General features: G+C 63.2%; 1 protein-coding gene across 1 annotated transcript in view; it reads left to right on the top strand.

Moving 5' to 3' along the window:
• The window catches only part of ANKMY1 (ankyrin repeat and MYND domain containing 1), a 31,540-nt gene extending 8,643 nt beyond the window's left edge, over positions 1-22,897 (top strand). Inside the window, exons 6-17 of the mRNA XM_053655191.1 lie at positions 126-314; positions 2,660-3,042; positions 4,833-5,004; positions 6,117-6,257; positions 6,607-6,750; positions 8,434-8,541; positions 9,650-9,781; positions 10,433-10,546; positions 10,852-11,017; positions 14,866-14,935; positions 15,485-15,645; positions 22,779-22,897. Of these exons, the coding sequence (XP_053511166.1) occupies positions 126-314; positions 2,660-3,042; positions 4,833-5,004; positions 6,117-6,257; positions 6,607-6,750; positions 8,434-8,541; positions 9,650-9,781; positions 10,433-10,546; positions 10,852-11,017; positions 14,866-14,935; positions 15,485-15,645; positions 22,779-22,897 (1,899 nt within the window). The remainder of the gene's footprint in view (positions 1-125; positions 315-2,659; positions 3,043-4,832; positions 5,005-6,116; positions 6,258-6,606; positions 6,751-8,433; positions 8,542-9,649; positions 9,782-10,432; positions 10,547-10,851; positions 11,018-14,865; positions 14,936-15,484; positions 15,646-22,778) is intronic.
• The last annotated feature ends 597 nt before the right edge of the window (positions 22,898-23,494 follow it).

Below are 23,494 nucleotides of genomic sequence, written 5' to 3'. Positions count from 1 at the left end.
GAGTCACAAGCTGGGCGTCCCTTGGCCGAGCCTGAGTGGAAGTGTGAGGTGGTCTCCGAGCTCCGGCCACAGGACCTCCCCCGGGGAAGCCTGTGGTCCTGGTGCGACCCGCCCTCTCCCTCCAGGTTCACTGTCACACTGACGTTGTCAACCTGCTGCTGGACAACGGGGCCGACGTGAACAAGTGCACGGACGAGGGCCTCACGCCTCTCAGCATGTGCTTCCTCCTCTACTACCCGGCCAGCTCCTTCAAGCCCAACGTTGCCGAGAGGACAGTGCCCAAGACCCAGGTCAGCCCGCGGGCCCTCGACCTGGTGCGGCACCCGCCCCGCCCCCCCGTCACCTCTCCCTCTGCCTGTCTTCCCAGCTGCCTGCCAGCTGCCCCTCCTGGCACGGACCAGGCCAGATGGGGCGAGAGGACAGTAAGGCCCAGGGCCCAGAAGCAGAGAGCAGGGATGGAGCCTACATGCAGACTGAGGGGTTCTGAGCTGGTTGCGGGGATGTGAGGGACGTGTGTCCTTAAGCCATGTGCACAGTATCTGGGACCCTGGGACCCCCCAGGAAAGGGGGCGCTGGAGAGGGAGTGGGGAAGCCACCTCTGCAGAGTGGGCTTCGGTGGCAGCTGCCCGGACAGATGGGGCTGGTCGGCCCTGCAGCGTCTCCACGCACAGAGGGTGCGGTGGACTCAGGGGCGTGCACGGGTCCAGTGAAAGGAGGCTCAGGGGCGGGTGGGGACCAAAGTCGAGTGTCCTCAAGGACCCCGTACCTGGAGGAGTCCTCATGTGCTTGGAGTAAGTGAACTCTTGATTGAGGAATCGGGCCAATAAAGCCCGTTAATTCTATTCTTAAAATTCTCGTAAGTGCCCTGAGAATTTTATTTTAAGTGCCCTTAAAATTCTCATAAGCGCCCTGCCTGGTGTAGCTCAGTGGATTGAGCACCGGCCTGTGAACCAAAGGATCGCGGTTTGATTCCCAGTCAGGGCACATGCCTGGGTTGCAGGCCAGTTCCTAGCAGGGGATGCGTGAGAGGCAACCACACATTGATATTTCTCTCCCTCTCTCCCTCCCTTCCCCTCTAAAGATAAATAAATAAAAATCTTTTTAAAAATCTTTTAAAAATTCTCATAACACCACTCCTGTTGTTTTTACACAAAGCTGTCACTTTGTCCTCTCTGTGGGGACAAGGCTGTCCTCTGACCCCTGCACTGCCCCACAGAGCGGCTCACAGACCTGAGTGAGCGCAGGGCCACCTGGAGCAGGGCTGTCCCTGCAGGCGATGCCGTGGGGACATGGCCATGGCGATCTTCACGGGCCACTGTGCTGGGTTACATTGCAGACTGCAGTCAGGACAGGCTTCTGGGCCCCACCCAAAACCTCAACTATTTACAGAAAACATAGGTAGCTGGGCCCACCCCCAGCATTTCAGCCTCAGTGCGTCTGGGGTGGGCCCAAGGATGGGTGTTGCTGGCGCTGCTGACCCTGGGCCCAGGTCCACCCCCAGGCGAGAGGCTGAGGAGCTGGGACAAGAGCAGTGTGTCCTCGAAGAAATGCCAGCAAGCAGCAGCGGGGGCCCCTCGCGTGACTTAAAGCTTTCTAGGAGTCACATGGAGAGTTAAAGGTGGAATTGATGGTATTAATATACTTTATTTTACCTGGTGTGTCCACAATCTACCACTTCTATGGACTCTGAGAAAGAAGACCCTACTGAGAAGGGCGGCTGGTGGCTCACTGGGCTCAAATTAAATCAACAACAAGCAGAGCCTTGCAGCCATTTCTGCCCCAGGGCCAGTCCCGAAAACCACTCGTCAGGGAACAGCCTGCACTGAGCTGCTGCCTGAACTATGTCCCACCCTCTGAGCCAAGCTCCTAGAGGAGCTCTTGGATCCTGTGTCAGCCAATAGGACTGGGGTGTCTCCATCCAATTGGGGCTGTGCAACCAATCAAAGCAGTTCTACTCTCACCAATCACAACAGTGTCTTTTGGGCCAATTAAACTGCAAAGATTTGTAATCTTCATTTGCATGAGGAGTGACCAATCAGGGAGCAGGGCCTGGAACATCTGTCCATATAAGCCAGCTCTCTCTGAGTCTGGGCACATGATTTCCCTTCCCACTTGAGAGTGAGGGCTTGGGTATGTGTCCTTCGCTTGAGCCAAACCGGAGAAGGTGTGTTGGTGGGGGCACAGTGGACCAGAGCAGCAAGGAGCAGAGCTGGGTTATCCAGCCAGAGAGGGTCCTGGCCTGGGGGCCACCTCACAGTGGTATTCTATTACCATTGAGCTGTTTGTACAGAACAGTTTCTCTCACCACACCCCAAACTGGTGATTCTCCTTGGATTCGAATTGGTGCTGGTGGCTGTCAGCTGACATTTGAGTGGGTAGACAGCTCAGAGATGCTTGGTGATGTAATTCTGGTGTCTTCATACCGTGGGCGACTCGTGGCTGTTGTGTGGCTCAGGTCTCTGTGTGGTACCTCTCAGGTGCTTGCTGCCCCTCTGGGCTTTCAAGAAGGCACCTGGGTGCCACCGTGCCAGCACTCAGCCCTGGTTCTGGGAAGCCCACTCTAGGCGCTGCGCAGGGGCCTTTTCTAGGGAAGGTGCTGGGCGGGGCCGCCACTGTAATCGCTTCCTTCCTAATGATGGTTTTCTTGTACTTTCCAAAGGGTGTTCCAAAACTCCCAGAAACTCAGTTCCGCTCCTCCACATTCCGCTACCCAGACTCCACCTCCCACAGCGAGCTGGCATTCACCCCAGGCAGCCAGGAGTCCGACCATCCACGGGGCAGCCCTGAGAAGTGGGAGTCCACGTCGCTGAGGGACAGCACCAGTGACCTGGACAAAGGGCTGGAGGACACTTCGGGGAACCTGGACAGACACACGCTGGGCAGCGAGACCAACTCCGAGTCCAGCGCGCAGAACTTCTCCGCGGAGCTGACGCAGGACCTGCCGGAGAGGAGCGCTGAGGCCTGGGGCGCGTCGGAGGGGCCCTTCAGCGAGATGGGCACTGACGGAGGGACCGAGAGGCAGGTGTCGCAGTGCGCGGTCAGGTAGGTGGCGCGGGTGTGGGGCCGGGGGTCCTGTTCAGGGGAATTGCAGGCTCAGCTCCCTCGCTCCCCCGGGAAAGGGTGTCTGCGGTGTCTGCGGTGTCTGCACCTGGTCCCGTGGCGGCCTGGTGGGCCTGGTCCAGTGGGGCGGTGCTGGCGGCCTGGCTGCGACCTCCGGGGACCCGGCAGCAGAGTCCCCAAGTGTCTGCCCAAGGGCACACACGCTCACCCCTTCCAGTCGAGACCGGTGGTTCTCCACGTGTGTCTCACGTACCCCAGGGTCTCTCTGGCCCTTGCGGGGAATCTGTGAGGTTGAACTGCTTCTCGTAACAATTCCAAGACTTGTGTGATGGTCGTGTGACACTTCTTCACACGCAGGACAGCGCGGGCTTCTCTTGGAATTTGACTTACCGACACCATCGAAGCGACTGACTTATATCCTGACACGGAACCCAGGCCTCGGGACATTCTGTGTGACCAGATGGGAGGGTGCCACAAGCCCGATTGCCTCAAGCCACAGTTGGAGGGTTTGTGGGGAAAGCATGTTTGAGGCTCGAGCTGCACCCAGAGTCACTGTTGTCCCACGGGCCACCATGTTTACCAGACAGAACGACCAGATGGCACGTGGCAGCCACTCTTCTGAACACAACTAGCTTTTGCTTTAAGGACAGTGGACACTGTTGACAATGATGACATCCCAGGAGAATGAGAGTTCCGGGCGTTCGCACCCCCGGGTGGCGTCTGTGACGCGTGTCGGCCTGGGGTGATCTCGGTGAGGCCGTGTCTGCAGGGCTCAGCCTGACGTTGCAGGCCTGCTCCCTTGAGAGAGGGCCTCTGGGGGTTGGGGGGTCCTGGTGCAGCCAAGTGGGTTTTCCACAAACACCTTCCACGTTAACATGCAGTGGGTTTGTAGTTGTTACTTTTTAAATGTACCAGTAAGTATTTAAAAATTTCTCAGTTTTTTGAATTGGTAATAGAGTAGACATGCAAGGATTGAATCCATGTAAAGAAAAGCTGTTTGGGGTCTTCAAAGAATTTTAGGAGTGGAAAGGGGTCCCGAGAACGGGAAGTTTGGGAACCGCTGCTCTAGACTGACGCCACCTCCCCTGGTCACCTCGCCCTCGTTCTGTGGTTCTGTGCTGGGGGCGGGGCTGGCAGGACCAGCAGGCCCCCCACCGGCGGTGCCCTTGCCACCTGCGTCACTGGCTCGGCTCCTCAGCACGGCCACTGTGTCCCCCGCCCCAACGAACGTCCCAGCTGGCCTCTCAGGGCTCGGCGCTCGGCCCAGCGTCCCCCAGCTCTGCGCGGCTTGTCAGAGACATGCGTGCGTGTGCATGCGTGTGCGTCAGTGTGTGTGCATGCCTGTGAGCGGCACGTGTACGTGCACAGGGTGTGGGGGTGTCATGTCTGGTGTGCCTGGTGCCAGGTGCTCTACACCCTCGCCTCGCAGCCCCCAGGAGAGAGGGCTGGTCCCCACCCCACACTCCACCTCTTGGTGACCTCGGGGAGGCTGAGGGACCCCTGGCTTCTGAAGACAAGCACAGCCACAGCTGGACCGGCACTTGGTTGGGCTGGCTCACCTGGGGCGGTGAGGCGACAGGTGGGAAGTTCAGGCACCAGGGTAGGGGCTGGAGGTCTCAAAAGGGCAGGACCCTGAGGCTCAGGACATCATGACCAAGGCCGGTGCCCCCCCAGCCTCTGCCCGGGGAGCGCCTGTCCCGACCAGGCTGCTGTCCAGGCAGCCACCTGTGTGTCCCCTCCAGCCTGTGACCGTGTCCTGCTGATCCTTCCAGACATGGAAACAGGTGGCTGACCATCGCCCTCCTGCTGCACCGAGGCGCTGATCCCAACCTGTGCCGAGTGCCCATGCAGGTCCTGTTCTTCTGCGTGAAGGCCGGGGACGCGGACGGGGTGCGGATGCTGCTGGAGAATGGAGCCAGGACGGACATCCAGTTACCCCCTACGGTGGGGCCCCAAGGTGGAGCTCGGAGGTTCGGGGAGCATGGCGGGAGGGGCCAGCTGCAGGAGCCATTCACGGTGTGAGGACACGCGCCAGGACCATCTGTCCTCCTGCCGTGGCTACAGGGATGCTCTGCGACCCTCCCCCAGGCCCTGGAGCTATTGGGAGGGTGCTGGCGACAGAGGCCGGCCACTCTGTTCTGCCTCCACGTTGGAGCTGGTGGCTCTCACCACTCAGGCCCCTGGGCCAGGCCCTGTCTTCTCTTCTGAGGGCGAGGCTCCATAGTGCAGGGAAGTAGACTTGGTGTGAGACGCAGGATACGTTTCCTGATCGGACCGCGTTTTTTAAGACTAAGGTTATAGCCTTCTTCAAATTCTGCACAGACTCCCTCCCTTCCTCCACCCATTTACCCATCCATCCATCTGTCCATCCGACCACCTGTCCATCCTCAATTGAGAGTCGGCTATTTCCATGCACCGTCCAAATAGAAGCTTTGCTTTATGAAAACGTCCGAGTGGGCAGTGGAGCAGGGGCGGGAGAGCGCCCGTTCCTCCCTGCAGGCCGACCTCAGTGCTTCCTGGGCGAGGTCCTCGCAGCCTTTCTCCGGGGCCCTTCCTGTCTCCTCAGGGTCCTGCCCAAAGGGTCGGGGCTCCTCCACCCGGCCCGACGTGCATTGTGTTCCTGGCTGGGGTCTCGCTCCGTGGTGGTTGTGCCCCTCAGGGACCACACCTCTGTGTGGTCAGTGCTGCCCAGGCGTTCTAGAGACAGTCCAGCAGGGACTCTCTCAGCCAAGGGCAGGGGGCTGCCACGAGTGAACGACAGGCCCGGTGGGGACGGGTGTCCAGGCTGCAGGGCCGTCTGAACAGGGGCCTGGCGGGAGGACAGGCTGTTCTTGGAGGAAGGCAGGGACAGTCGTTCTAAAATGAAGCTGAAGCCTCAGGCCCTGGGCTCCTGCCCGTGGCCCTGGCCCACGGAAGCACCTTGCGAGCGGGAACACGTGTCCGTGGCCCAGGCGGAGGCAGTGAGGCCCGCCCTGGACAGGCCCTCCCGGCCCGTGCGAGGGGGCAGTCGCCCGCCCGGGGGCAGCGGCCTCACCTTTCCCACGTTTCCCCTGCAGCTGGGGGCCCTGACCCCGCTCCACATCGCCGCCGCCCTTCCCGGGGTGGAGGGCGTCAGGATAACAGAGCTGCTGCTTCACACGATCACGGACGTGGACGCCCGAGCGACGGACCAGGACGACGTGTACAAAAGACACCAGGTGTGCGGTCTGCCGTGGGGGAGGGCGGGTGCCGGGGCCCGGGCCGCTCCGTGGACCGTGTCGTCGTTCAGTTCGACGAAGGTCCACTGGTCCCCAGAGAGGCTGGCGGGCGCCCCAGACCAGCCCGGCTCCGCCGCAGCGTGGGCACAGCTCCCTGGCACGAGAGCAGGAGGGGAGGGGGGTCAGGGGACGCTGCCTCAGACCCGCAGCCTGGGGCAGAGCCTCCCGCTCCTCCTCCGCGTGAGCTCCTCCATGTGAGCTCCTCTGTGGGTGGCCTCACCTGCAGGGACGCGGCCGGGGTGATGGGGACGGGCTCGGGGCTCAACGGGACCGCTCTGTCCGCACGCAGCTAGACCTGCTGCTGCCTTCAAGCCTGAAGCTCAATGGTGAGGCAGGCCCGCCCAGCAGCTACTACAGCGCACACTCGTCCGTCCCCAAGGAGGGCGGCAGGACGCCCCTGCATGTGGCCTGTGAGCGGGAGGACAACTACAGGGTGAGGGGGCCTCCCGGGGCTTGGGGCTGCGTGCCCTGTGCGTGTGTGTGCGCACACCTGTGTTCACACTGGCATGCGCATGCGTGTTTGGTGCGTGTGCACTAGCTGTGTGCAGGGGAGCATCTGTGAGCTGTGCTGTACTTCCAGGCAGTGTGTGCTCACGCAGCGCGTGGGCGTGGGGGTCTGTAATGGGCAGGGCAGTGGGGCAGCAGCCCTAGTGGGGGACCGGCTCCCGGGCCGTCCTGCCTGAGTGGGCTCCAGAGCAGGCAGGACGACGGGTCGTGGCCACGGAAACCCAGCACCTGGGCTGGAACGGCCGGCAGTGTCGGGGGCCCTGCCTGTGACTCGGGTGTCCTTGTGTCCTTCCAGAGCGTGTGTTAGGGACACTCATTGACGTGTGTGCCTGCGTGCACATGGGTCACAGCGTGACATTGCTGTCACACGCATGAGGGCGTAGCCATCCTGGGCTGGAACGGCCCCTCCGGCCCTGCTGTCCTGTCCCACCCCCGCAACCTTGGGGTTGAGGCCGGCGAGAGGCAACTGAGTGGCCAGAGTGGGGGACGTGGGGGACGGGCTTGGGCTGTGCAGGGTTGTGGCCAGTGCAGCCCTGGCCAGAAAGCCGCTGAGCCTCAGTCTACCTTCCCGTAAAACAACAGTTGGGGCCGTTCAGAGGGCTGTGGCGTGGGCAGGTTGCCGCTGCACAGGGCAGCCATCACGCGTGAGGGCCTGTGTGAGGGAGGCAGGCGCCTGGCGATGCTGGCTGAGGGCGTGGGAGGGACACCCTCCGGCCTCCCTGCTTCTGAGCACCTCTCTTGTCAAGGTGTCCTGGGGCCTGGGGCCCCGCCCTGACCAGAACCTTCTGAGGGGCACCCGGAGTCCATGTGAGGAATGGGGGCAGCTAGGCTCCGAGAGGCGGGCTGGCCAGGGCTCCTAGTCAGTAAGTTCGAGGCCTGGGCTCTGAACACAGTGCTTTCCGACCCACTCCCATGTCCCTTGTGCCAGTTTCCAGTCCGGACAGGCTCTGGGGGAGCAGAGTCAGGGGACGCCAGAGGCAGCACCTCTCTGGGTCGCAGACAGAAGGGCCGGGTGGACCCCCAGAGCTGAGCGGTGGGGCTGCAGTGGGGCGAGAGGCGAGGGGGCTTTCCCAGGAGTTTGGCCTGGCCAGTGAGGCAGGGGAGAGGGCGCAGGCTCAGCAGGGGGACAGTCCCCACCTGCCAGCACTCAGGGAGAAGTGGGGAGGAGGAGGGGACACGGGTTCCTGTGAGGAGGGGAAGGGCGGGCGGCGTGTGCAGAAAGTCTCCTTTCAGCCCCGATGAGCTTCTTGCCCTGGCTGTGTCCTGGGGCTGCAGCCCTGCTGAAGGGCCGGCGTCCGGTGGCGCAGACTCTGCACTTGCTGCGATGGCCGGAAGGTCCTGACTCTCCGCCTCCTTCGAACACGAGCTTTAAATCAATCTATGCATGCGTCAGTGGCCCTCCTGTTGCTAATCAGAGACAATGACTGTTTAGAAAACACATTTTCAGTTTAAGGATCCATTCACACCCACCATCCCTGCCCCTCACTCCTGCCTGGGACTCGGAACCCCGAGGGGCCAGGCTCTGGGGTGGAGGAGACGGGTGGATGATCTCATGGTGCCCTGCTCGGCACTTGGCCTCTCTCACCTGCCGCCCTGCCTCCCTGCCCAGTGTGCCCGGGACGTGGTCCAGCTGCTCCTCTCGCACAGGGCGGACACCAGCCTGCTGTGGAGCGGCCACTCCCCGCTGTCTCTGTCCATCGCCAGTGGGAACGAGCTGGTGAGCACGCTCTGACCCCGGTGGGCTGCTGCGGCCTTGCTCCTCCAGGGCCCCCCGCAGTGGCCCAGAGATGGTCGGGTGCAAGGGGCACAGACCCCTCCCCTGTGGATGGAGCGCGGAAGGGAGAGCAGGGCGACCGGAGGAGGGAAGGGCGGCCTGGGCGGAGGCTCCCTCAGGGGCCTGGACTGCAGCCCTGCCCGCGTCAGGCAGGGACTCGAGGTGCCGTGGGGGAGGCACACTGGTCCCGCCTCTGCTGCCTCGGAGGTCTGCGCTCACTCCTCATCCAGCCACCACCTCCCTGCCGTCCGGGCTCTGCCCACCTGCTCATCCTTTCCTTTCACTGTGGTTTTCAGAGCATCTGCTGGGCACCAGGTGGGCGCCCCTCAGGCGTGAGATGCTGAGTAAAATCCAGTCTCCACCCCAAGGGCTTTCCGTCCCAGTGGGGAAGACAGGCCATCACCCCTGTGTGAGATGGGTTTAGGTAGTGGCCAGCCCTGTGAAGAAAATAGAGGTCAAGGATGAACAGAGGATGGAGGGTGGCCCCTTCAGCAGGGGACACCTGCAGAGGCCTAAAGGAGCGGCAGGCAGGTGCTCGCAGGGGCCCCGATGCTCCCCCCACCCCCCGCCTCAGTGAGCTTTCCAGGCCCCTGCCCCTGCTGCGGGGGGGCTGGGGTGGGGGTCCCAGGATGCAGCAGCCCGGGGAGCCGAGCACCGGAGCTGCTCCTGCTCTGGGCTTCCCGGGTGGCCTGGGCTAGAAGCTGGGGATGCAGCAGGTAACAAGGAACGTGTGGCTGCCCTGTGTCTGGCCAGGTGGTCGCAGAGACGCAGGTGGCCCAGGCAGAGGCAGACGGGTCCCAGGGGTGAGGGGCCTCGCCGCAGGCTGGCTCAGCAGTGCTCCTGGGACAGACGATAAGAGAGGGGGCAGGGCCGGCCCTCCCTGAGGAGCCCTGTGTGCCTCTGAGGCAGACAGTGAGTGCACGGTGGCTTCCAGGAGCCCCAGCTGTAGCCGACACAGCGCTCAGCACGGCAGCGGCCTTGCTCCGGGCCTCTCCAGTGGAGGGAGGGGCCTGGTGGGGGCCGACCAGCTGACCAGCCTGTCTGTGTCCAGATTGTGAAGGAGCTCCTGGCCCACGGCGCGGACCCCAACCTGCCCCTGACCAAAGGCCTGGGCAGCGCCCTGTGTGTTGCCTGCGACATTTCCTATGAGCACCAGAGGGGCACGGACAGCAAGCTGGCCCTGGTGAGTGGCCGGGTGCGTGAGGGAGGGGGAGCCCCCAGGTTGTGGGGCCGTGGGACCCTTGGTGGCGCTTCCCCCCGACAGACACGTGCCACGTGGTCTCACTCTGTGTTCTCCAAGCCTTGATGTTCCAAGTTCTTAAAATAACAAAAAATCTTGCCTTTTGAAATGTACGGATCTACAGTTTGTCACAAGACATTGGCACTCAGCGGGCCAGAAGTCCCTGGTTTTTCTCAGGAAAGACACAGGCCATGGTTTGACCCAGTTGCAGGATTCTAGATTTTTCTCTCTCGAGCGAGTGTCAGCCAGGGATCCCGACCAGGCGCCTACTGGGCTGGGGTCCGGGCGCTGGGTCCCAGGCTGCGCTGTCTCCACCCGCTGCCACGGAGAGGCAGACGCTGTGGCGCCCGCTCACCAACAGACACCTAAGCAGGCGTCTGAGATGGAGACCTGCACCGTCAGCTGCTCATCCAGATTCCAGGGCCCAGTCAGAAACCCCAGGGTACCAGGCGAGGTTGTCAGGAGGGCCTGGGAGACTTGGACAGCCCAGATCTCAGCAAGGGGCTGTCGGGGGCTTGGGCACCCCAGCCCCGGATCCTGCCTCCGACCTGCCAGAGTGGTCACGTGTGTCTGATGCAGCCCTGTCCTCCACAGATTGACCGGCTCATTAACTACGGAGCCGACATCCTGGCCCCTGTGACGCTGATGCAGGGGGACAAGGTGGCTGTGGGCACAGCGGTGGACTACGGGTATTTCAAATTCTTCCAGGTGTGGCTTTGAGTTTCTCCTTGGTGGTGGGGATAGAGCTGGGCCCTTTAGCATCCCTTGGGCAAAGCTGGGCCAAAGGTCCCTCATGCCTCGGACCAGAGCGAGTCCCCGTCCTTCTGGGAGGGAAGACCTGGCACCCAAGGGTGTCTGCCCAGGTGTGGCTGCCATGTCTGGCTCTTCTGGTTTGTCCTCGCAATGAGCCCTGAGAGCAGAGGTGTGGTCCCCACCCAGTACCCCTCCCAGGGGAACAAGCCAGGGCCAGGAGTGGGACCCGCCCTCCCGCCCTGACTGGCACTGTGCCCCAGGACCGGAAGATCGCCCACTGCCCCTTCCACATGCTGATGCCTGCGGAACGGGAGACCTTCATGGCCCGGAAGCGGCTCCTGGAGTACCTGGGCTTGCAGCTGCGGCGCGCCGTCCTGGCCAAGGAGAGCCAGTGGGACCCGAAAGTGCTCTACCTGAGCAAGAGAGGTGGGTGGCCGTGGGCGGAGCCGGGCTGTGTTTCCTGACGATCCTGGGGCGTGAGCGGCTGGGCCAGGAAGGGACAAGATGCAGACCTGTCCTGTGGCTGCCCCGGCCACCTACTGGGCCAGGGACTGCTGGCTCCCGTGTCCTGCCCTCCTGGGAGGTCATGCAGGAGAGGATGGGGAGTCCCAGGAGAACCTCAGGCCACACCGTCTGTGCCTGGGAATGCCGGCGCCGCTGCCACGGGGTGGGGGCGCAGTGCCCAGGAGGGCAGGGGTGCCGACTGAGCTGTCGGAGGTGCTGCAGGGGTCCTTGCCGAGGGCCACCCTGGCCCAGGATGGGCTTTCCCTCTCATGTGCAGGGGCCTGGGGACAGGCGAGAACAACTTCGGGACCCTGCAGGCCGGGCACCCAGGGTTCCTGGGTGGGCTGGCCACACTGTGGGAGGAGGAAAAGGGACCTGCTTGGTGCTTTGCTTCGTGAGCCAGGTCCAGGGGGCTGAACCCGCGACTCCTGCCAGTGTCCGGGGCAGTCTGCCCAGGAAGTGAAGTCCTGGCCTGCCCACCGTCAGCAGGTGGCAGAGCCCGTCCAAGCAAGCAGGATTTGGGGCAGCGCTGGCGGGAATGGCTGCAGGGTAGCTGGACGCAGGGAAAAGGCCGGTGGTTTTGGAAAGATCCAGAACACACTCATGTGCACATGGGAGCTTGTTGCTTGGTTGCAATAACATTTTGTTCCGCTTGCTGAAGAGAATCAGACTTAGTGGGAAACTGTGGGGGCCCATGCCAGGTGTCTGCCCGGGAGGGGGATGGCGCGTCCCTGGACGCAGGGGAGCCCAAGGACCAGCCCCTCAGTGGCACCGGACAGCCACTAGTGTCTCCTCTCTGTGATGGAGCGACCCTAGTCACAGGCCCCAGATGGCGGCCTTTTCACCTGCCTCGCCGAGGGGCCCAGGGACTAGACAGGAGCTGCACAGGACAAGCAACAGGGACGGAGGGCATTTTCTTAGCCCGATAAAGGCTCCTGCAACCCCCCCAGCTGGAGTCGGACTTGAACGGTGGGAGGCTGGGCATTTCCTCCCCGAGGTCAGGAGGAAGGCCAGAGTGGCTTTCCGTGTTTCTGCTTCATGCTGCAGTTGCCGGCAGGGTAAACGGGCAGGAAAAAAGGGGACTGCGTCCAAGTCGGAAAGGAAAAGCTGGACGGTATTTGCCTGTATCATCTTGCAGGTTGAAAATCCTAGGCACTCTGAAAACTAAAACTGATGTTATTAAACTACATGCATAAACATTAAAACACTAACATAAATGTAACATTCCACTATGAAAACTGCACGTCTGTTTGGTGAGGGTGTAGGATGCAGTCAACACACAGAAGTCTTCAGTGCGTCCGCAGAGGCACCGTGAACAAACCAAGAGTGAGATTTAAGAAACAACCCCGTTTGTAATAACATCAGTAAGAGCGAAAAACTCACGTGTGCGTGTAACAGAAGCTGTGTGAAACTTACACTCTGAAAACTACAGAACATGGTTAAAACCTGCCCTGGCCAGTGAGGCTCAGTTTGCTGTTGCATCGTCTGGTCACGGAAGGGTCACGGGTTCGATCCCCAGTCCAGGTGCATATGGGAGGCAACCAATCAGTTATTCTCTCATGTTCATGTTTCTCTCGAAAAAAAGCAATGAAAAAAATGTCTTTAGGTAAGGAGAAAGAACAGAGGAAAAAGAGAAAAAAGAAATTAAAAGGAACCTTTCAGCAAATGGAAAGTGATCTGCTGGTCAGAATCCCAGCTGGTTTCTCTGTACAAAGTGAGAAGCTGGTTCTGAAGTCCGTGTGGAGATGCGAGAATCCCAGGACACCCAAAACAATCTTTGAAAAGAAGAACCAGTTTGAAGGACTGACATTTCCCAATTTTAAACTCACCGGCGAAACAGCGGTTGCCGGACAGCGTGGCGCTTGCGTAGAAGCAGCACGCAGGCCAGCGTGGACCTGACGCGGGAGGAAGCCGCGCGCCCACACCCGGGTCTCCACGGGGCAAGGACAGTGGCCTCTTCAACAAGCGGGGTGGAGACACCCGGTTGTCCAAACACAGAGGAATGAAATTTGACTCTCACGTCACAGATACAAATGAATTCAATTTGGATCAAAGCCCTGAACTACAAGCCCTGCATCTATAAACCTCTCGGAAGAAAACCCAGATGTGATTGATTCCTCAGACCGGGCAGTGGACTCACAGACACGACACCAAAAGCGTGAGCGGTGAAAAAAATAGATCCACTGGACATCATCGAAATTAACTTTTTTTTTTTTTGCTTCAGAAGACACTTGAAAAAACGAAGAGGCAACCTACAGAGACCACACACCTCGTCAGGAACTTGCATGTAGAGTAAACTGTCACAACTCAGTAACAAAGACAAAAGACGGACTTGAAAACCGCGCGGAGAGTGAGAATGGAAATCCCGGTGACGGCGGAGTGAGGTACAGCGGTCCGGGCGGTGTCTGGAGCCAGCAGGTCCACAGCCTGTGACACTTCACTGGGGGGTGACGTCGCTCCCAGGGAGGGGCCCGGAGCAGAGGCTGCAGCGCCGACTGCACAGCACGGCTCCACCCGACACCTCTGTCCCGGCCGGTCTGTAAGACAGCCCAGGTGCTGGCGGGCAGAGCAGGCAGGCAGAGTGTGCTGTCCCGGCAGGAGCCACACCTCCGTCAGACTGGACGCGTCCACTGGTGAACAAATGAACAAGTGTGGCCGAAGCGCAGATGCTCGCCGCGGCCTGGAGGGCCTTGCACACGTGAGGCCCAGTGAGCGCGAGGTCACAGGTGGCCGTGTGTCGAACCGGGTGTCCGCAAAGGCAAAGTCACGCAGAACAGTAGACCACGGTCACCGGGGGCTGGGGGCCGAGGGCCGGGCGTGACGGCCGTCAGGGGCTGGAGTACTCGTGGGGGCGTGACGACGCTCGGGTTGTTGATTGTGGTGGTGGCCACACCCCAAGTGGTGGGCAGCGCGCGGCGTTGGTGCCCTGGGGGGCGGGCATGCGAGGGGCAGCTCGGCCAGGCTGTGAAGACGAGGCCGCAGCTCCGCCTGACGAACTAGACACCCCTCCCAGGGGAACGGTGTGAGGCTGGGGCGCCAGATCCGCTCCGAGTTCTCCACTGTCACCTCCCCCAGGGGCACCCCTGTGCCACGTGCCCCTCGGAGCACTGCCGGCGGCACACGCACCGGGGGCCGCGTCCTTGTCACCACAACAGCCCCAGTGGCAGCCTGCATGTGGTGGGCACGGGGGGAGTGGGGCGAAGGAGGGCATTCACCTTCCTGCTCTCGTGGCGGGAGGGGCTTCTCTGTGGGCCCTGCACTGAGGGGTGGGGCGGCAGAGGCTGAGCCGCCTTCCCCAGGGGGGTGGGGATGACGTGTGTAGAAAGAGAGGACAGGGCAGGGGCACATGGGTGGGAACTGCGTGGCTGCTGTGGGACTCACTGCCCTCCAGTCTCTTGCTGGCCTGTCATGCACCCTCCTGCAGTGGCCAGCGGGTGTCCCCACTGCAGAGTAGGCTGTGCGTTGGGCCAGACCAAAGACCCTGGAGCTGCCCTGTGGTGAGAGGGTCCCTGAGCTGGTCGATGGCACAGAGGAAGGGCGACTGGGGGGCTGTGGAGGGTGAGCAAGCACGCGGGAGCAGACGGAAGCCCCCCAGGTTGTGGACACCGCAAAGCCCCCAGACCAAGCTCCACCCTGCCTCCTGGAACCTGCCTGTGGGCTGTCCGGGGCTCGGGGGCCCCACCTGCCTGCCGAGGTGCTGGGCGGGCTCACTGTCTGAGGGTGTCCCCACGGGGGGGCCTCAGAGGCTCACGCGGTCTCTCTGGGCACAGCGGAGCTGACCCCCTACTTCAGGCTGAAGCAGAAGGGCACTGGCCTGCCGAAGGCGCTGGAGGAGCTGGAGCTGTAAGTGGCTGGCGTGGCCCTGCCCACCGTGGGTGTGCACCTGGAGGAGCCCTGCATGGCCTGGGGGGGAGATGTGTGCTGTCTCCTGGACCTGTGCCCCTCCACCCCATGGGCACGGCTCTGCCCCCACTCTGCTCTTCCAGAAGAGTCTCCACATGCCTGGGTCCCCGGTCCACGGCACTCTGGGGCGCAGGGCAGGGCCAAGGGGGGGCAGTGGTGACGTCCTCCTGGGCTCACTTTCCTGCTGAAGCAGAGGGCGAGGGCATGCAGGGCTGACCCACGCTCACGGATCTGCTCCCACGCGACACCGGAACCCTCCCCACCCCGCAGGTGGCACGTGGGCTCCCCCACCTCCTGCCCAGCCCCGGCTTCGAGCCCTCGGGTGGGCTCCTGGGCAGGGCGCTTGCTCTCTGTTCTGAATGGCACTGTGATGGACGTCCCTGCGGGGGTCTTCAGGTCTCTGTCCTCAGGTGGAGGACGCAGGGCGGGCTCAGGTCTGGGGCGTGGGGGGCAGGTACCACCCAACACCCCCGTGGCCCCTGGCAGGATCCCCTTCTTCAAGTTCTGCTACCAGTGCGGCCGCTCCGTGGGGGTGCGCCTCCAGCCCTGCAGCCGCTGCTACGGCATCCTGACCTGCGGCAAGACCTGCAAGACCAGGGCCTGGAGCGAGTTCCATAGTAAGGACTGCAGCGCCCTGGTGGCCATGGGTGAGTCCCCGTGCCGCCCGGGCTGAGCACACAGGCGCCAGCTGGGCGAGGATCCCGTCATCCTGGGGAATCTGCCGGCCCAGCCACTGCCCAAGGTCCCGGATGGTGGGGACCGGAGGCCACGGAGCCAGCCCAGCCTTTCTCCCCACACTGCGATGCCTTGCTTCGTGCACCCACAGTTCCTGAGTGGGTGCTCCGCTGGTGGACTCAGGTTCCCCCAGACCCCACCCACCCTCTCGGGCGACTCTAGAGGTCAGCAGCGGCTGCCCTGGGAACGCCCTCCTCTCTGCGGCGCCCCCTCCTCTGGGGTGAGCTGAGCCTGTCCTCCCAGCCGGCGGATGCAGGATCTGGCTGACTGTGCCCCCCACGCAAACCCTCTGAACTCTGACACTCACTGTCCCCTCCATTTCCCCTCGGTAAAATGGAGCTTTTAGGAAAGGCTGTCGGGGAGGGTGGCTGGCCCAGGGTCTGCCCTCACGGCCCCTCTGCCAGTTCTCTCGCCAGGGTCCCGCCCGCAGGAAGAGCGCTCAGGGCCAGAAGAGTCTCCGTAAAGAGCAGAGCCGGCCTCGCCTGGGTCACCTGCCAGGGCCAGGCTGGGGCCGGGCGAGGTGGGAGGGGGTTCCCTGGGCTGCACCAGCCTAACTGGGGAGTCCACACCCACCAGGCCCCTCCCCTGCCGCCCCAGCAGTGTCTCCCCTGGGACCTGGCAATAAATCGGCCCACGGGCCGTGTTAGGACCCAGTCCGTGACTCAGCGCTGTCTGCGTGCTGGTCCCCGCATGGGCCAGGCAGCCTTTGGGCTGACGAGGGTCAGGCCCGCAGCGGAGGGGGCTGCAGAGGGGGCTCCTGTGCTCGGGGGTGTCTGGAGGCCTCCCAGGAGCCCATAGCCAGCACCCCACGCCCACCCAGCTGGGTGTCTCTGTCACTGGTGCTGGAGCGTTCGCTGGTGGGGGGGGGGATTGTTGACAGTGGATGTGAACCGGCAGGGACTGGGGTGGAGGGGCCCAGGGGTGTGAGCGCCTCCTCAGGCTGTGCAGAGAGGGGACCGAGGCTGGGGTCCGGCTGCCGACCAGAGTGGTGGGCGCAGGGGGCTGGGGCGGGAGCCTGTGGAAGCACCACCTGCAGCGTGGCTTTGCCCGGCCTCTCTGGTCTCCTGTGGGCTTCTCACCCAGAAGTTTGCTGGGGGCCCCAGGCCACGCACCCGGAAGAAGTGAGGAAGTCTCCTGGGTGCAGCTGGGGACCCTGGGCCACTCTGGAACCGTGCCACTGCCCCCAGCAGGACCAAGGTCAGCCGAGTAACTCGACCTCGGTGGGGGCGGCTCTGGTGGGGGCTGAGGGAGGCCTTCTGGTGAGGGGCTGGACCCCGGGCCCCCATGACCTCTGCAGCGGGGAGGGTGCTTGAAATGGGGCTGCGAATCCATCTGCACTGTGGGTTGCGTAGAGGTGTGTGTGCAGAAGGGAGGCAAGACCACTGCAGTCCCCTCCCCGGGAAATGGCCATGGCTGGCATGCTGCGTGTCCTGCCAGGCTCGTTCGTGCAAGCGCCCACACACACACACGCTTTTGTGCACAAACACGTACACTCGGCTCACACTGTTGTGCCGACCCATCTGTACAGATGCCCACGCACACACTTGGCTGGCACTGTCCTGCCAACCCCACGTGTCTGTAGACACGTGCACACTCACCACGTGAGCACTGGAAAGCAAAAGCGTGGTCTGCATGTTGTGAACAGCCACAAACATCTTTGCTGTTCTTCTGACTGCAGTTTCCCGGGTGTGGTTTTATTTTCTGTGCTGGGTCCCGTGGCTGCTCCTTGTCAGAAAGGCAGCATCGAGACAGCGGAGACAGCCCGACCTCCCACTCAAGGACGGGCATCCTGAGCATGTTCTTTCCCGGTGGGGGGGAACCTGCACGAGGCCGCACACGCGTGTTCATCCGCAGTGCCCCGTACACCCATGCTTTTTCATACCCGCTTGCTTTTCATTAAACAGTGGTCAGCTTTTCAGCTTCCACCCGCCTTCCCCACGACCCGCCTGCGGCCTGTTTTGCACACACGCGCCTGCCTGGCGCCGGGTCAGTGGGTGTTCATGTCTCGCTCAGCCGTTGGCCTGGGCCTGTGGCACTAGCCTGGCTCTGCCTGCCTTTGGTGGGTGTGCAGAGGGCTGGTTCCCCGGCGTCAGGAGTCACCGTCCAGCACGCTCAGGAGGGTCGCAGCAGGTCTGCACGGCGCGTCCTCAGAAACGGCAGCTTCTTTCCAGCCTCCCGAGGAATCTGTGTGTGTGTGAGCGCCCTCCCCACGTGTGGTGTGGTGTCTGTGTCCCTGTCATTCAGGGTGTGGCTCTTCCCGACACCTGAGGGTTCCCCGGAGCGCGGCATCCTCCCGAGTCCTTTGGGGTTGGGCACCTCGATTTGCTGCGGAGGGTCCCCCACTCCATGCTCCTGCCTCCGCCTGACCTTCAGGGTCTGCGTGCTGGGGACTGAGGAGGCCGCGCCCCCGCAGGACCACACGGGGCGCAGCCCCCAACACTCCCGCGCCTTCTCGCTTCACCTGCGATGTCTGAGCTGCTCAGGACTGTACTGCACGGGGTGTCGGGGCCGCAGCCAGCACCTCCCTCCCCTGGAACTGGCCCGAGCTCCTCGGGGCGCCTGGGCCATGCAGGGCGACCTGCACTGGGGGGGGGGGGGCGTCTCCACACATTGGTCCTGTGAGACGCAGGTGCTGCCGCGCTCGCTCGCTCAGAGGGAGTGTCTTGCTGGGCCTCGTCACGCTTGTTTGGATGGGGACACAGCCAGCTGTTCTCAGCACTGTCTCCCAGGTGGCGGTGGGTGTTGTGCTGAGTCCGCTGGTACCGCTCACGCAGGCTCAGGTTCCCTGCTCTCTTGCCTTCTCACCTCACGTCCAGTCCTTCAGTACGTCTGCTCGGCTCTTCGTAATCCAGCCACTTCCAGAACCCGCCACCACTGCCACTTACCCTCTGCTCCGCCCTGTGGTCTCTGGGGTACCAGTGCCGCAGAGGCCAGCCCATGTTGCTCCTGCGTGCACACGGGGCCGTCCCGTCAACGTCCTGGCTGCTCCGCCCGTCCCTTGCCATCGCCTGCTGCTCCTCTGCCAGGCTCTGCTGTGCCTGCCCAAAGTCCTCCCACCCCCCACACCCAGACAGATGCCACCGGTGCTCTCTCGTCTGGGTCCCCTTGTGTGGTGAGCGCTTGCTCTGGGCACTCAGACCACCACCGAGGACAGCAAGGCGGGAGGCCTGCCCTGCCAGGGAGACCCGCCATTTGGGGGATGAGTGCTGCCAGACCCCCCGGTTGGGGCGGTGCTCACAGCCAGGCGCAGAGCGGGTCCTCAGCACCCACTGATGGGGCGACCCAGCCGGCAGGACCCCAGGCTCACCTCTCCTACCCACCCTGAAGGGCATCTGCAGCCGTGGCTGTGTCCTCGTCCTGTGCTCTGGCCGGTCAGCGGGCTCCTGGCTCTGCAGGCACCCTGTCCCAGCCCGTGCCTTTCTGGTCTCCGGCTTCTCTGTCCCTCCACAGGGGCTGGTGCAGTGTGGTGTCAGGTGACAGTGGCAGGCCAGCTCATGACTTCTAGGGAAAGTTTTCAGCCGTCAACTTCTTAAAGGACATAAGGCACCCATCCTCTGGTTGTCACGGTAAAGCCAGTTGCTCTGGCAAAAACCTTTTAACTCTCTTCATCGGGCTGCATTTCGTCCCACTGATCTGTCTGCCCCATTGATGGGGTGGTTTTTTGTGTTTTTACTAACCAGGTGACGTGACCATAGCCGCCTGGCTCACAGCCTTGGGTCCGTAATACAGGCTCCAGAGCCCGCCATCCCCACCCCTCTCCCGAACATCGGGCTCCTCAGGAAATTGGGTTGTCTCCATTTTCAGAATGTACCAGAACCAGCCACTTCCCATCATGCTCTGGGCAGTTGTCGTGGTGTCTCGGGAGGGCGCCTCGTGGTCCTAGTCTGTGCCAAGTTCTATGACGTCTCCTACCTCCCATGGTGCCTCCCCGAGGGCCTGGTGGGAGCCGGGCTGCAGCCAGGCCGGTGGCTGACCCTCAGGGCCCGCTGCCCCTGGCAGCCTGGCCAGCCTTCTGGACCTTCAGGGAAGCTGGGGCTCGTAGTGTCCCTGTGGTCGGCGATCCCCGTTACGGACCCAGTCGTTCCTACCTGGAGGGGTGGAGGCCCGGTGCCGCCCACCGGCACAGAGCAAAAGGGGGCCCCCCGTCACCTGTCCTTGGGGCTCCCGCTGAGCACTGCTCCCGCTCCAGAAGGTGCTGCCACACTGCTGAGGCCCTCTGCCTGCTCACTGGTTGTGAGGCTGCACCCAAGCCTGACCGCCCTGGGGGACCCTCACCTCATCCTCCTGGGACCGGTCACCTGCTGGAGGATGACGAGAGGTGAACGTGCCCGAGTCACGGGGGAGGAGCCTGCAGCCGGCTGTGCTGGGGCCACGGGGCCGAGTGTTGGTAGGGAGGTCAGAGGGGCAGGATGCAGACCTGGTGACTCCCGAGGACCTAGACAGTCTGGGAAACGAGACTGTCAAAGGTTCTGTTTGCTGAGGGTGGTCTGAGACCGGCCCACGAGACCTCTCCCCACTCCCAGCCTTGCCCACCCTTCCCCTGGCTTGTGAATGCGCCCACACGGCCACCTGCCTCCCTGCCCCTCCAGCCTCCGACCACCCATCTGGTCTGTGGGGTCTCCTCAGGCTGGGAAGGAGGTGCCCTGGCCCAGCCCGAGGCCCACACGGGGAGCAGCGAGGTGGGATGGACTAGGGCAGTGACTTCAGAGCGGGCGCGGAAGCCAGGCTGCAGGGTCCAGTTTAGATGGAAGGGAGGTGGGCAGGGAGGGGCCAGTCTGCAGGCCTCCCTTACCTGAGTCCCATACTTGAGCTGTGGCCAGGTAAGGTCAGGGGGGCCTGGGGCGGAGGCCCAGGGAGACAGGTGTGGATGGAGAGGGGGCTGGTGTCGAGCTGGAAGGTTGGCAGGAGCCGAACAGCTTGGAATGTACAGTTGTCAGGGTTCCGCGTCCTGCGGTTGCTGGGGAGACGGCCTCGAGTGTGGCCCGTCGGGCTCCGGGAAGCACGCAGGAGCCCTCGGGCAGGGCTGGGGGCTTCCTTCTGCAGAGCGGAGCCCCCCTGCTCACCCAGGGAACCTGGGAGCAGGACACCTCCCTCCACCCTGCCACCTCCCCGCCCCGGCCACAGCTGCAGACGGACGGTGAGCCTGGGAGATCCAGGCCCAGGCCAAGGTCCTACCTGAGCCTCACGTGTGGTCTGTGTTCTCGTCACAGCCCCAGGAAACCGCGGGCTGGCCTGTTGCAAACTCGGCTTCACAAAAACCAACCAGACGATGCATGTGCCTGGTGACCGCTTGGCACCCGGGTGGACGGTTGTCCGCCCTGACGCGCTGCCCGGGGGGCCGTCTCGGCCAGTCTCCATTTCTGTCGCGTGGATTTTCACTGTGGCCAGAGTTGCTGCTCCAGTGCCGTGTGGTCTGCAGGTCTCAGGGGTCACGGCCTTCCTCAGGGTTCTGTGCCCAGGCGCCTGGGCCCCACCGTGACCTCAGCGGCCGGCCTATGGCTCTCGGTCCATCTTATGTGTTCTGTGCCTCCCCCACGTTCTGAAGCGCTGATTTCCGTGTTTCTGGGACCTCTTCTTTCCCACTCTCCCACAGGCATCGCCAGCAGCTGGGCTCTGTTTGGGAGTGGCTTCTTCTCCCCCCTCTGCCATCCCTGGAGACCCACCGTTCCCAGAATGTCAGACAGGTGGCCCGCCACCTGGAGGCTGTGTTCAGGCTGCACCCTTGTGCCAGGCTGTCCCCTCCACGGGGGTCTTGGTCCCACCTCCAGTTCCTCACAGGTCCTGCCCACTCACCTCCTGGGGGGCCGCCTTTTGCGGGGCACCTGCACTTGAGCTGCACCCAGTCTCTTCCTCTTGTTTGCTTTTGAAGATGAGACATGTCCTCACCCGACAGTGGCCATCTCTCCGCTTCCCTCTGAGACCACACAGCACTCAGCAGCCCTCAGGCCCAGTTCTGGCTCTGAGCGGGGGAGGGGGTCTCTCCCTACGCTGGAACTTGGATTTGCGGTCCTGTCACTGGGGGCTTGCTTTGCTGTCCCAAGGAGCTCGATTCCGCCGAACACTGGGGGGACCCCAGTGCTCCGGCATCTGCTCCTGGCCCGGTCAGCGGAGGCCCAGCAGAGCTGGCGTTTCTGTGGGGTCCCGGCAGCAGGGAGGGCTGCCTCCGTCCACGGTGCCCGGCCACACAGGCTGAGCACCACACCTGCCCTGTCTGCTCGCTCGCTTGTGCAAGGGGGTGTTCCTGCGGGTGATCGCTGTTCCCTGAGGCCTCGAAGGCCCCCCGCAGTTCTTGCACCGCCGCCCCCGCCCTCCGGCAGCTGCTGACTTTGGAAAAGTTTTGACTTCATCCCACAGCCCTCGTGCCTGGTGAGCGGGTGACTGGCTGAGCATCCCCACTACACACTCGCCAGTGTCTCCTGCTCCCACAGGGGGACCGTGGTGGCTCGTGGAGACCTTGCTGGCTCCTCTGCTGCCTGGGTCAGCACGGGCAGAGGTGTGTGCTGGCAGCTTGGAGGGCCCTGGTCACAGCTGTGGCCACAGAATGGAGGTGGAAATGTCCAGATTCTCCGCAGCCTCACTTGGATCCTGTGTGCAGGGCTGGGGAGGGCCAGTGGGTCTCCCCAGACCCCATCCTCTACCTGTCCCCACCCCTAGACTCTGTCCCCGCCTTTGGTGGCCCTGACATGCAGCCTGCCATCTATCTTCCGTCTCCAGCAGGGGCCACACCGCGGGTTCTCACCCTCCCTGTACTTGCTAGGAATGGGGGGAGGGGCATCAGCTCCCAGCCCGGACTCGAGCCGGGGCTTTGCCAGCACCTTCTCTGAAGAGGTGGCCTCCAGGGAGAGGGTTGCTGTCTCCAGGGGGTGTGCACGCTTGTGTGCGCACGTGCACAGGTGCACCCGAGCGTGCACAAGTGCACCTGCCCACAGGCTGGCCATCAGTGTGGGCCATCAGGGGGCTGTGGCCCCCGACTCCTGCAGGGGCAGGCCTGGGGGCTGTCCTGCACCAGGCGCCCCCTTCACCGGTGCCCTCTCTTCCCCAACAGGGAAAACGTATCTGCCTCGGTTCAGAAAGGCCCAGGAGCCTCCAAAGCATGTGTTCCAGTGCCAGGAGCCCGAGTGGTGCAGGTGGAAGCAGGTCTACACCAGCTACAACCAGGAGTGAACGGGGGCTGCCCTGTGGCCCCGAGAGCGAGCAGGCCCCAGGCCACCCCTGCACCCAGGGAGCAAAGGGGCTGGGCACCAGGCCCCCAGGGGCTGTCGGAGGGACAGAGAGCCTGCAGCCCCCACTCTGCGCAGGTCCTGGAGGCCTGTGCACCCAAGCCAGCAGGAACCGCAGGGCTCCGGGGCTTGGGGGGGCCTCTGCAGAGCCCATTCTCCCTCCCAGGGCACATGTCCACCCGTGCTGGGGGCCCTCAACACTCCGGGCCCCGGGGAAGAGAGGCTTCACTGAACGCCAGGCTGCGTGTGTGGGCGCTGAGGCCCAAATAAAGTGACCCTTGAGTAGCTCGCGGGTCTGGTTGGCTGCAGCCTCTGGCTGATGAGCCGGGCCCTGCACAAGGTGCACACCGTGGGTGGTGGGGACAGGGCTGTTGCCTTTGCGCCGAGGACCACGGAGGCCTTTCTGCGGGGGACAGCAAGGCGGCTGGTGCAGGGGTCCCACTCTGGTGAGGGTTGCCAGCCCCAGGGGGACAGTTGTAAAGCCACCTGGCAGGAGCCCGAACCATCCTGGGCTTATGAGGGGTGGGTGGCAGGGCATCTT

This window comes from Artibeus jamaicensis, unplaced genomic scaffold (assembly GCF_021234435.1).
Source record: "Artibeus jamaicensis isolate MK-2021 breed Jamaican fruit bat unplaced genomic scaffold, CSHL_Jam_final contig_944, whole genome shotgun sequence".
Classification (NCBI taxonomy): domain Eukaryota; kingdom Metazoa; phylum Chordata; class Mammalia; order Chiroptera; family Phyllostomidae; genus Artibeus; species Artibeus jamaicensis.
Note: the sequence above shows the minus strand (reverse complement) of the source record. Positions and strands in the feature narration are given on the sequence as shown.